Raw genomic sequence first — 12,382 nt, forward strand, 5'->3', positions numbered from 1 at the left:
AAGGGAACACTTACCAACAGCGTCCTCTTGAGTCAAAACATTTAGAAACACAGCTTTATTTGTTGATTCCCGAAGAATAGCTAAATGAACATATATCTGATAGATAAAGTGCGCTTTCTGTTGTGACCATTTATGAATAGGCTATTATTTTCGAATCAAAACATTCTATTGCTGCTGTTTCTGCAAAACATTTACCAACCGAAGAGATAAATTAACTAGTCAAGTAAAAAAAAAGAAAAGTGTAAAACCAAATTAATAGTTTATTTGTTATTATTATTACGTAGAATCTGCGTGAGTAAAAATAATTGACCGTTAGCAAAGACCCGCCCTCCTTAGTTACGGTTGCCGTGACGACAAACAATGCAGCTCTCACTCGTACATTTTAATATTTAACTTAATATTTAACTGAAAGCGTTTCTATTAAGTCTATCTTTTTTATCCGTTTCAACACGAATTTCTGTGGAGAGCGGCTGATGTTACGCAAGATGGCGGATAGCAGCGACGCCACATCGTAGAAGCGTTCTGATTGGTCAGAACGCCTGTCAATCAAGCTTTTTGCGAACTGTCAGTTGGACGAAAAACGATATCAGTTTCAGTGTTTTTATTTAAAATATATTTCCTCCGCACTTACTAAGTTTTTGGTGTTGTGATGTTTAATAATGTTAAACGGTCCTGTGTGCTTTCAGCAAGTTGTGTTACATTAAAAGAGCCAAAGGGAACTGTGCTTGTGCTTTGCTCTCCAGTCATATTATGGTAGAAACCGATGATTCAAATGCATTAAAAAGTCCTTGCGTCTCTACTGCCCTTATATATAAAGGCCCATAGACTGCCCAACGCATTCTTTGGGGAGAACACATGTAAACAAACAGGTTCCATGGCCCTGGGGATCCAGCTGCTTTAATCGTCTTGAAGCCTTGGAAATATGAATAGGATTAAGCACACCAAAAAACAACTGGGCTGCAGCCCAAGAAGCCATCTTCAGAGCACTTCACAGACACTCAATTCAGTTAATTCACTGGTAAACATCCATGGCATTATTATAGGCCCCATGAACAAAATCAATCGTGAATATGGCAATGTTTCGTATACATCATAAAAGTTATTTTTTTGTTTTTATTGTTAGGATCTCTTCAAGGAAGCACACTGAATGACTGGTGTTTATTCAGTGTATCACCAAAACTACAGTAAGGTTGCATATACTGTACACCGTAAAAAAAAAAAAACTAAAGTAAACTTTATGGTGGAAAACTGGAAAAGGTGGTTGCCGGAAAAAAATACGGTAACAATGTTTTTATGCTTTTAACTTAAATTTACAGTTAAATACTGTAATTTCATTAACTGGTGTAACGTTAATATGCCAACCTATTAAAGTAAATCTGAAATCAGTTTTGTACCGACTGATAACCACCAAGTGCAGGTGGTGATGAGAAAGTCACACAATGAACTAAAGCTTTTAAAAAGTAACAGAGAAGATGCTCGGCGTCATTCACACAAACACTAAATAAACTGAAATATGCAATAAACATGAATGTAACAATGTTAGATGTAACATGCAACCCTAATGAACATAACTGCTAAGAAAAACTAAGAACAGTGATTTTAAAAGAAAAAAACATCAAATTCAAACAAAATTTTAAATGCAATGCAGGAAATTCTGGGACCGTCGATTTAATTTCTCCCCCGTAAAGTTTACAAAAAAAATTACCGTCAGCAGGTTTTTACTGTAGCTTTTTCAGTTTTTTTTTCTGTTAAAATCATGGTAATTTTTTACAGTGCATACATTAACATTGCATCGTTCAAGTCAACCTGAACCGAATAAAAAATATTTTTAAAGCTTTTGTGAATCTTGGCTGATGCAAATTTCTACGTGCTAAATTATTTAATTAGTAATCGTTTTATTTCAACAAGTAACAAACATGAACTAACACGGAACATAAATGCATTTATAAATTAACATTACCCCAACCTTAATTTGTGTTGTGCAGAATAAATCAATTTTGTATTGACATGAGGATGACGTAAACGGTAACAAATTTTAATCTTTCATCTCTCATGCAAACACTCAGCCATAGGTTGCTATGAACAGATATGCCATTACCATTTCAAATCATTTTAAAATGAGTTAAATATCAAAAGTTATTATTTTTCTAATATGAAATCACCAGAGATATCGGTAACACGTTAAAAGAAAGTTTAAGTGCTAACTAAAATTAACTAGCAATACATTTTATACAGTTTAACTAATTAACTTTTATCGTTAGTAAAAATACAGCTTGTTCATGTTAGCTAAAGGCCAATGAATGACATTAACTTTTGATTTTAGTGCATGCTGAAATTAACATTAAGATTAATAAATGCAGGAGAAATATTTGTCATGTTATTTCAAGTTAACTCACGGAAACCAAGCCTTGAACAGGGTTAACAGAAACACAATAACTGTGATCAAGTACAGAAAGTAGAAGACCACATCTATTATTGTTGCCACTCTGGTCCAGCACAGGCCTTTCCTTTCTTTTTCATTTAGATGAGCAGCAGCCTGAAGCTCCCCGAGGATCTGCTTTAGGGCGTCAGAAGTATACCGCTGTTCTTCATGCCTGTCTGTTTCTGAGCCTGGAGAGCCTTCGGTGTCCTTCACCACATCTGCGAGAAGAGTGATATACGTATAAAGCCTCTTCTGAAGGGCTCGTGAAGGACTGAAATGGATTTACACTTCATCCTTTCTGCTTAGTGTAATTTTTGGCAGCTTGGCAAATGAACTTAAAGCCCCTCGTTATCAGACGTCGGTCAAATATTTACCAGAGAGAGCAGATGAGCTTTCCTTTTTCTTCACTGAAACGGTCGTCTTTCCTTTTGCGATCAGAAAATTCACCAAAATGGTCTCCAGGACGCTGATGCCAATGAGAGTGAAGATGACGACGCAATAAACCCCTAGGGAAACCACCAAAACCAAAAATAATATTAATCATAAATATACCTATACGATAGTGCTATCAAACAATTAATTCGAATCGACATGAAGGGTAATATCATTCCGTATTTGAATTGATTTTCGCTCGGTCTTGGCCCGTTTTATGAACTGTAATAATCAGATGAGCTCTCACCGATCAGGGGAATATCACTGGCGGTGGAGGGCAGCATGTCTTGGAGAAGCAGCAGTAAGACGGAAATGGACAGAAGCAGAGTTACTTTAAAACCCAGCTTCTCTCCTCCGGTTGAATCGACGAAGAAGGAGGCCAGATCCAGAATGAGGAAGTAAAGCACTGGCATCAGAAAGTTGATGACATACAGCAGAGGTCTCCTCTTCAGGGTGATCTGCGAGAACAGAAACCTCCAGAAATACAATATCATCTAATGCCGGCGTCCCGGCTCTGAGGCTGGAGGTCACGCGTTCCATTGCTGAACGTATGAATGCTTATGTGGTTTTTTTGTGATTTCGAATTTCCATTACACTCACGTTCGTGTTTTAGTGTCGTTTCATTATTACTCACATCAGTCGCTGTTATCGTTTTGTACCTTGTATATCAGCTGATCGTGCGGATCTCCTAGAGTGCTGAAATTGGCTTTGGACGTATTTATATTGAGGAGTTCCCACTCTCCCTGAGTCTGAAAGGCCTTCTTGGAGCTGAAGGTCAGGAATGAAGCGTCAGAGTACGGGTTGATTACCAGCTCCTTGTCTGGAAAGAAAAAAACCACGGTAAGGGACATTACAATGACTGAATGTCATGAACCGTGACATCTGATTTCAATTCAAAGGCATGTACAGCCGTACTTGAATGGATCGGAGACTGAAGGGTGAACATGCAGCTTTGGACGTCGAAGGGAAACTGGTGCAGGTTCATCTCGCAGGTCGTGGTCGCGGCTAAGGTGTTAGACGTCACAACGGCGCCTTGATTCTGCAACTGGACATACTGGTTCTCCGTCGTTGCAAACTCGGTCTTGATGCTAAACGGACAGAAACAAAGTAACAAAAGTGAACCTCGAAGGGGTAGTTTACCCCCGCGATCAAAAACTCGTGACTCATGACTTTTCATGGAGATGCATTTTTTTCCATTGTCCACCATTCTCCAGTCCAACGTCCGAAACGTCTCGGTTACGTACGGAACATCTGGCTTACGTATCACGCTTTCTGCAAGTTGCAAACCATGCAAATGTACACTACAAAAAAAGCCATTTCGCACCTTTCAGTGATTTCGATGTCTGGAGTCCAAACCATGTCCTTTTTAAATGAAAAGAATCTGATTCCACAGAAGTCTTCTGGGTTCCAGACTGTGAAATCATTCACCCAACCCTGCATATACGTTATGCGGATAACAGCGGTCAACCGACTTGGGTTTCCACCTTACAGTCGTTTTAATATATACAATTATTTACATTTGTTTTTATTTTCAATTGAGATCTTTCAATGCGCTCCTTTGGTCAACAGGTCAAGAATAAGACGTTTTATCTTGGTGGGAAGAAAGAAAAAGGAGCGTGTGAAAAGGTTTTGGAAATCCTTACATACAAAATTGTGACTTGCGTTGATAGGCTCTGGGCTTTCTCGTTCTGTGGAAAGAAGCAAGACATAAGCGTTGAGTGACGATACTGCAGTAAACCGCTCGACATCCAGTTAAATCAAGCTGGGTTTACCACTTCTGTGATGGAGGTCACATACAGGTCCATATAAACCAGGGTAGGGGTTTCCCACATAGACACGGGCCGCATGGATGTCATCTGAACGTCACCACTGCCCAGGCCGAGATGTTCGATAAGCGCCTTGTAACTGCAGTTTCCAGCAGCAGACGGAGAGCCTGCACAGATCACACTCCGGTCAGATCCTCAAACAGTGCATCCATTCAGACAGGAACGGGTTTGCAGTTACCCTTGCGAAAAGCAGCATAAATCTGAAAAACGTGATCAACTGTGAAGTCAACGTAACGTTTTGGGACAATGAGAAATGTATGCTAATCGAAATCAATCAGTTAGTTAGCTGAATTTTATTTTACAGTGGGTTTTTGACCCAGATAGGACATAAGTGCGTCTTTATTGCATTCAAATTAGTAATTGTCAGTAACGCTTTATTTTAAGGTGTCCTTGTTACATGTACTTACTGTTATAAAAACAATAAATTAGGCATCATTGCATGCAAGTAAGCCTAAGACAAAAAAAAAAAAAAATTGTATTGAAGTGTTGAATGCACGGACCAGCATTTATCATACACTGAAATCTACTTTAATCTTTATTTAAAAAATTGTTTGTCGTGTATTTAAACATATAATTACACATTTATAATGAGGAATTTCCAATTTGGCACATTTAAAATATTAATTTTAAATATATATATATATATATATATATATATATATATATATATATATATATATAAACATAAGTTTATATTAATAAGATTATTAAAACATGATTTAATTACTTAAAAAGTAAAACAATTAGTCTATGTGAAAAGTATGTGAAAAAAAGAATGTGCCTCTTTTTAAAACACATTAAAGTGAGTTTTTTGTGTGTGTGTGTGTGTGTTTTAAATACACATGTACAGTCAAAGACGAAAAAGGGTTTCAGTATAAATACATCAAGTGTAATACTGCTTTAAATTGTTGTTGTTGTTTTTCTTACCAATTTAAATAACACATAATAACACATAAAAATTATGTTACACTGAATGATAATGTAACATTCCAACCAAATTTCAACATTATATTCTTCTAAAACCTTGAAAGTAGACACCTTACTCTTACTTACTTTTAATGTGCTTTCTATGATCACCTTTGTAAATTTCTTATGATGTGGACATCTTGACATCTTTGACCCATATATATGCACACACACACATATATATATATATATATATATATATATATATATATATATATATATATATATATATATATTATATTATATGTAAAATATGTAATTGTGTTGTCATTGTGGAAAGTTTGTTAAGGTAATGAAAATATGACAACGACAACACACATCTACATTACAGCTGGACATTTAAAACAGACTTACCGACTGAGGCCAGATAAAATATCAGCCACCCCAGATACATGGCAAGCAGTCTGGAGATCAGGTGCTGAACAGATGACGGTCATTTGGTCTCATATTTATACACCACCAATGAGAACCACGTCCAACCTCCTCTTTTGTTCTGTTTCTCTATACAAACTACCCAACTACACTGCACAAAAACTATACAAACAGCTGATGTCATTTCTATATGCCCTTAACATACACACTTTGCCTGAGGTGCTGTTTGCAATTTCGCTTATGCCCTTTACATGGCCGACAGTCAGTCAGAATCCAGCTTTCTGGATCTCCTTGAATCAGACTAACTCTTAAACGTAACCTCACATTTAAATATCCCAGACGGATGATTGCGCTGGGGCTTCGAGAGCCATCGAACGAACTCTTCGCCGCTGTAACCACAAATCTAACGTCACTTCAGAGGTAGTGACGGAGGCTTGAGCCAGGGATGATGCAGATGTGAGGGAGAGAGACACGGTGCAATTATTTTTGCGACAGTAAAAAGTAATTCCGGGAACGCACGCAGAAACGCAGCTTTGCATGTAGATTCACAAACGTGTCACTAAGACGTACGCCTTTGCTGACAAACACCTCAAACCAGATGAAATGGATTCTTTTATTGAGTTATCGCTTTCGTTCAACCCTTAGATGAGCTCGCCTTAGCTCTAGCGTTCCCATTCCCCGCAGAACTGAATAACCATCGTCAATCTCGGAAAACCACCGATATGGAGTACGGAAATAGTGTACAAAACTCAAACCGAGTTACCCTGAGAGCTTGCTAACTAGCTCAACATGACATTAAATCAAACCGGAAGATATATTCTGAAGAAAATACAAATAAGTGGCAAACAAATACGGTGTTAGTTGTTTGGGCGTAACTTACACACGACGCGTTCTTAACGGTTTTCTATTAAAAGCAACTTAAAGGAACAGTTCACCTAAAAATGAACATCCAGTCATCTTTTTCTCGCCATTGTGTTATTCCAAAACTATTTGAATTTCATTTTTTAGCGGAACAAATGTTTTTTGGATAATGCTGGGAATCTTGCCAACCAAATGGCTTCGGTTCCCGTTTCCAGAATAAAACCCAAGTCAATGCGAACAGAAAATATCTGGTAACCGACGTTCTTGAAACAATGCGACGAAGAGCGGATGACGCCAGAACTTTCACCGCCGGCTGAACCATCCCAGCGGCACCCTGAGATGATTTCGGCACAGTTTTACAAATCCTCCTTTAATACGCGTCAGTGGGCAGTTTGAATTCCTTGAAGCAGTAAAAGGAGATGTCGCCGTGATCCACCACCGCAAACGTGACCGGGACATCTCCGCTTTGGAAGGACAGCTGCTTCGTGGCATTCAGATCAGGCACCGGACCGTCAAAACTGCCAAAGACGGAAAGAAGCTGGGTTGATCAGATCAGGACTTTTACAGGCATCACTCTTTTACGCTTTCTATCAGGAGCGAGATATACGCATGCGTTTCTATTTACAAGCCATGGAATATTCCGTGGCTTGCAAATAGAAATAGAAACTTATCAAACAGCCGATTATGACTTGATCGCTATTTAGTACTGCGATAACATAAACCGATCTTCCATGCCACTGTATGACTAGGGCAAAATGACAAAACCAACACAGCAGGTCAAAGACAGCCGATCATTGTGAGCGATCGTATAACGCAGCAGACTCATTTCAGCGTGTTTACCTGCAGACACACATGCGTGTGTAAGGCTTCCCAGGGAGGCTCTTTTTAAACTCTGCCACCGTGTCCGGTTGGTAAACATCGAAACTAATCTTCCACTGGTCCGACGGGGACAGGCTGAGAAAACAAGACGGTTTGAAACAACGGTTTAATCATCTCGAACCCTTATTTGACTTCCATTTTGAGACAAAGGGCAAAGCTACCGGGTTGCTCTGCTGGAAAACTCCAGCATGCGCTGGTTAGGCACGTTTTAAAGCTGGTCCTCGGCGACGAAAGCCAAGAGCCATGCTTCAAAACCAACATATGCCATTTTTTTCAACAGGAACATCACTTATTAGGATGCTGCGCGGTAGCGCGTTTAGGAAAGGATGGTAAAGGTGGGCTGTCCTCACCTGGAAGCCCCTTCAGACCAGCTCGAGGACTTGATAATGTTGATGTGGTTCAACAGTTCACCTGCATCCGAACGGGACAAAAAGAGAGGAGCGTCACATGGAAGACAAACATTTTCTTAAACAGTGACTTAATGAGCACCATGTCCTTCGGCGATATGTTCGATTATTTGATTATCTTTTTAAAGGTTATCTATTTGCCATACACTTTTAAAAAAATACAAACCTATTTTAATCATCAAAAAGGATTATTAACACGTATTCTAAAATATAATTACACATTAAAAATTAATCGAATAATAATAATAATCGAATCGAAGTAACATTAAATATTTGTGACCTTCATTTCTATACTAAAATGACTAGAACTCGATATATTGTAAAAAAAACAAAACACGAATTCATTATTTTAGTATTACAATTATTATAGTATAATAATATTTTATTATTACCTAAAACTACAGCTAAGTTTGAATAAAACAAACTAAAATAAATAATAAAATAAAACTACTCAAACTAAAATTAGAAATGCTTCAGTGGTAACTAAATAAAAAATAAATAAATTTACAAAATAAACAAAAAAATAAATCAGTGAGTTAATCATTTGGTAAAAATAAATGCATATTGTAATTAAATGTTTTTTGACCTTGCATGGATGTTAACCTGTTGCTAGGGAATCCCAAAACGGGGCACTTTGAGAATGAATTGGTGTGTGGTCTTACGGTGTGAGCTGCACTGGCCGGGCTGAGTGAGGGGCGTCACCTCCTGCTCCCACAGATGCGCGGGTCTGTCTTTCCGTCTCCGTCTCCTCCTGTCCTCCAGCAGCTGCAAATACTCGGCCCAGTCCCTGCAGTGCCTTACCTCTCGGTCACTGTTAACGTCCCTGTGATAGCGCTCCCTGTCTCTCTGGCGCTCCCTGTCCCGCCGCGACAGCTTCTCCTGCTTCACGTTGAGTCTGCCGAGCCACGGGGTCACGTCGCAGCCGCCCACCTCCAGCGCCCCGGGCAGCAGGCTGGGGTCTGGAGACGCCAGAGACACGGGGCGGCTCCGGCGAGCGCCCAGGTCCGGGAAAGAGATGCTGCCGAAGTCCCAGCGAGGAGCCGCGCTTCGGGCTCGAGCGGGACGCGGCTGGACATCGTCCTCCGTCCACCACGTCCTGTCAGAGGCGTCGGGGCACTGCACGGGCTTCTCCGAAGACTCACCGCTCCTCGCTAGCTCCTCACCTCGGTCTTCGGCTGTCGTCTGTTCCTCCGGTGACGGGTTCTGTTTGTCACTGGGACGATCGAGAAGGGATGAGGTTTAGCAGTGCAACCGAATGCAATCTTTAATTATTTAAATAATCGTTTAACTATATTTGATTATATTTTAGTTTTTAATCAACAATATTTATTTATAGCTATTTAATTATCATGCTATTTATAAGATTTAGCTTCTTTGTAGTCAATACAGCATTTCAGTCATGATAAAATCAACAACATGGTATGATTGTATCATAATTTTGCATCACCTGACCTGTTACCGCGATGCAGTGCAGACTAATTTGTACAGTATGGACTTGAATACGCCCATGTACATTTACAATATACCCTTATACTAGCAAAACACAGTCCTGAGGTTTGTGTATGGATCTGTTAGTTAAGAAGAAGAAACATCCCGTACCTGGACGCAGGACTCGGAGAGCGCTTCCTCTTCAGCTGGTTTCTCTGTTTGTCCAGCGATGATGCCGGCAGATTCAGCTGTCTCTCATACGTGGACGGGACTGAACTGTGCGAAAGACGATTTTACCGGAAACATTAAGCGAGCGCACCGAACAAATGACGCTAATTATTGGGCTAGAGAACAAGCAGACGATCCTTACCTGGGGTCAAACCTGTTCACAACATACCCCAGCCTTTTCAAATGTCCAAAAACCTACATCAAAGAAGACAAATTAGACTTACGGATGTTTAAAGGCGCACTCGGCGTGCTTTGGTTCTGTCTGTTTGGCTCTTCTTTCATCGGCGTGGGACTATTTTAATGGCAGCTTTACGCGTTTTCTCATCCGGATGACGCACAAACCTGATACTGGTGAAGGGTCACAGTCCCGTGAGAGAGGAAGAGCTCGTATCCCTCCTGAATGGATAAAGGGAGGTCCCGGTAAAACACCTGCACGCTGCCCTGAATCACAGACGGGACGTGTCTTCAACACTGAAGATAATCGGCACAGGGCACAAAATGACATTATGTAAATACGAGGATGAAAATGTCCACTCACACACTCCATGAGGTAAAGAGCCTCTTCGGGAAGAAGGTACTGCTTGCCTCTTTCTGAAAACCCCATTGTCTGCCAAAACTTCCCCTGCAAAACAAGCCATAATTAGCGAGCTGTGAACAGACGGGGGTGATATTTCATTTGACGTCTGTCCCCGGACCCACCGCCGGCGACTGCAGCTCCACGAGGCGTTCGGCGGGGATCCAGACAGCTTTCACTAGATTCCCTCTGCGCACAAACACCACAGCACCACATGTCTTTCTGTCTTCTTGCGTTGCGTAACGTGCGTTTTTACCGAGTCACTCACAGCCTCTCGACTCTCTCCTCGGCCAGGAGCGTCCAGTGCTCGTCCAGACTCTGCTCCAGACGGGCCCTCTGCTGCTCCGAGCCGCTGGGCAGGAAGTCCTTCTGGCCCCTCAGCGGGATCTTGTGGCTCCGGGACCTCGCCTCGAACAGCTCTGATGGACTGCAGGCAGAGCCAAGGCGTAACAGGACACGGTTGACTTTTTAACACCGTCTCATACTGGCAAAATAAAGACGATCTTTTCTTCCATGTCAGAGTGAAACAAATGAATGATAAAGAAAAATGTTGTTCATTTAGATGCAGTTAAAATGTGGATGTTGCACTCAAGACTAGAGCGAGATGAATATGAAATGGCGGTTATTTAATAATTTACCATTTTTGTTTAGAATAAAAAGCAAGAAATGAATTTTCATTTCACTCAAGCCAACTTCTCATGCTATATAACTTCTATAAACTTATATATATATATTACCTTTGTTATAAACCTATACATTAAATGTCAAAATCTATATATTTATAAAATTCTTCATTATGTTTAAAACTATTATGATATAATCAGAAACCAAGTTTACTTCAGAGCTGAATGTTTGTTTTTTTGTCGTTTGGATAAAATTATTATGTCCGTAATAAACATACATGCAGTCACAGCCACCTCGAAATGACAAATTTCAGAGCAAAACGCTCATTTTCGCCTCAAAATGATACTAAAAAAAAAGTCTGAGCTGACAATCGTTCACCATGTTTTAAAAAATCAGCAATGTTTCTACTATTGGAAATTGTTGGCAGACAAATGCGATGCTGTGTAGTGTTTTGGTTTAAAGGAGACATGAATATCACGCTCGAAACGAAACAATGATGATCCGTTAAACCTTTCAGCGCATAAATAAATTTTATTGACAAGTTTCTGTCACGCTCGTGTGTCGCGTGCTCTAACTTTTACGCGTTTGCTGGCTAGCGCGCGCGCTTCCGGTTTCCAGCAGTAAGTCACTTCTGTTTGTGTCGCCGCGGGGCAGGAACAACTCAACGAAGTAACGCCGCAAACGCTTCGTGGCGATGAATGAATGAATAAATGATGAGGGTTACCTCAGCAGCTCCTCGTAAACACTGTGCGCGTGAGCCGCTGGAGACGCGTCTCTGTCCGCCATGTTTACCTCTGCGCGTCTCCGTCGGGGTCCTAGTGCGCGCGGCCGCGGTCTGGACGCCACTCGCCGCTAGATGGCAGCACAGCGCCGCGCGCGCGCGTGTGTGTGTGTGTGTGTGTGTGTGCGTGCGTGCGTGCGTGCGCGTGCGTGTCGAACGCCTGAAATACGGTCTGTGTTTGATACAGGTTTAATATATTTTCATCCGTGCTGTCTGTATTTTAGAATGTAAAATATAATCATACGTGAATATTTTCAAAACACATACTGCATTTATGCACACACGATAAATAAGCAGCACACGTGCACGCATCATGTAAACAAAAACTTTTATTTTGCACGCAGTTAATGATTAATCATTTGACAGCGCTCATTTTATACAACATAAACGTACCGCCTTGTGATTTTTAAAGCTTTTACTTGTCCGTGTGTTTATAATCATGCTCTTGCAAAATATTCTTATTCTATACATTCTTTTTTTCAAATTGTTTTTTTAATAAAGACTGTAATGGTTGTTGGAAGCGTAAAGATGGTATCAGCATTTTTATCGTTGTATTTATTTATTTAATTAGATTTTTTTTGT

General features: G+C 40.4%; 2 protein-coding genes across 8 annotated transcripts; both read right to left on the minus strand.

Moving 5' to 3' along the window:
* Nucleotides 1-1,652: 1,652 nt before the first annotated feature.
* Nucleotides 1,653-6,473, minus strand: LOC122341199 (5-hydroxytryptamine receptor 3A-like). 3 transcript variants are annotated; one of them, XM_043234562.1, is made up of 10 exons: nucleotides 6,001-6,473; nucleotides 5,088-5,131; nucleotides 4,627-4,787; nucleotides 4,498-4,542; nucleotides 4,179-4,288; nucleotides 3,770-3,942; nucleotides 3,514-3,674; nucleotides 3,102-3,312; nucleotides 2,797-2,928; nucleotides 1,653-2,640 (listed from the first exon to the last, which is right to left on the minus strand). In XM_043234562.1, exons 3-10 carry the CDS (start codon nucleotides 4,708-4,710, stop codon nucleotides 2,393-2,395), a joined length of 1,164 nt encoding a protein of 387 aa, XP_043090497.1. In that variant the 5' UTR covers nucleotides 4,711-4,787; nucleotides 5,088-5,131; nucleotides 6,001-6,473; the 3' UTR covers nucleotides 1,653-2,392. The 3 variants fall into 3 exon arrangements, with proteins under 3 accessions (XP_043090497.1, XP_043090485.1, XP_043090490.1); XM_043234550.1 differs by lacking the exon at nucleotides 5,088-5,131; XM_043234555.1 differs by lacking the exons at nucleotides 4,179-4,288; nucleotides 5,088-5,131 and having other exon boundaries at nucleotides 4,502-4,542.
* A 144-nt stretch (nucleotides 6,474-6,617) lies between these two features.
* Nucleotides 6,618-11,900, minus strand: tsen54 (TSEN54 tRNA splicing endonuclease subunit). 5 transcript variants are annotated; one of them, XR_006250442.1, is made up of 12 exons: nucleotides 11,744-11,900; nucleotides 10,664-10,822; nucleotides 10,521-10,584; nucleotides 10,360-10,443; nucleotides 10,164-10,262; nucleotides 9,964-10,016; nucleotides 9,765-9,869; nucleotides 8,828-9,378; nucleotides 8,109-8,169; nucleotides 7,720-7,833; nucleotides 7,180-7,397; nucleotides 6,618-7,127 (listed from the first exon to the last, which is right to left on the minus strand). XR_006250442.1 is itself a non-coding variant. In XM_043234524.1 (11 exons), exons 1-11 carry the CDS (start codon nucleotides 11,803-11,805, stop codon nucleotides 7,250-7,252), a joined length of 1,500 nt encoding a protein of 499 aa, XP_043090459.1. In that variant the 5' UTR covers nucleotides 11,806-11,900; the 3' UTR covers nucleotides 6,618-7,249. The 5 variants fall into 5 exon arrangements, 4 of the variants coding, with proteins under 4 accessions (XP_043090459.1, XP_043090478.1, XP_043090471.1 ...); XM_043234524.1 differs by having other exon boundaries at nucleotides 6,618-7,397; XM_043234543.1 differs by lacking the exon at nucleotides 10,521-10,584 and having other exon boundaries at nucleotides 6,618-7,397; nucleotides 10,652-10,879; nucleotides 11,744-11,845.
* Nucleotides 11,901-12,382: the final 482 nt, after the last annotated feature.

This window comes from Puntigrus tetrazona, chromosome 3 (genome assembly GCF_018831695.1).
Source record: "Puntigrus tetrazona isolate hp1 chromosome 3, ASM1883169v1, whole genome shotgun sequence".
Lineage (NCBI taxonomy): Eukaryota > Metazoa > Chordata > Actinopteri > Cypriniformes > Cyprinidae > Puntigrus > Puntigrus tetrazona.

Excerpts from the sequence above, each read along its gene's own strand:
- LOC122341199 (XM_043234550.1), bottom strand. The coding sequence starts at position 6,040 with ATGTATCTGGGGTGGCTGATATTTTATCTGGCCTCAGTCG. Across the intron at positions 3,675-3,769 it reads TCAGTCTCCGATCCATTCAA|ACAAGGAGCTGGTAATCAAC; the intron begins GTACGGCTGTAC and ends TTTTCTTTCCAG. Across the intron at positions 2,929-3,101 it reads CAGTGATATTCCCCTGATCG|GGGTTTATTGCGTCGTCATC; the intron begins GTGAGAGCTCAT and ends TGGTTTCCCTAG.
- tsen54 (XM_043234524.1), bottom strand. The coding sequence starts at position 11,805 with ATGGCGGACAGAGACGCGTCTCCAGCGGCTCACGCGCACAGTGTTTAC. Across the intron at positions 10,585-10,663 it reads GAGGAGAGAGTCGAGAGGCT|AGGGAATCTAGTGAAAGCTG; the intron begins GTGAGTGACTCG and ends GTTTGTGCGCAG. Across the intron at positions 7,834-8,108 it reads TGGTCTGAAGGGGCTTCCAG|CCTGTCCCCGTCGGACCAGT; the intron begins GTGAGGACAGCC and ends TTGTTTTCTCAG.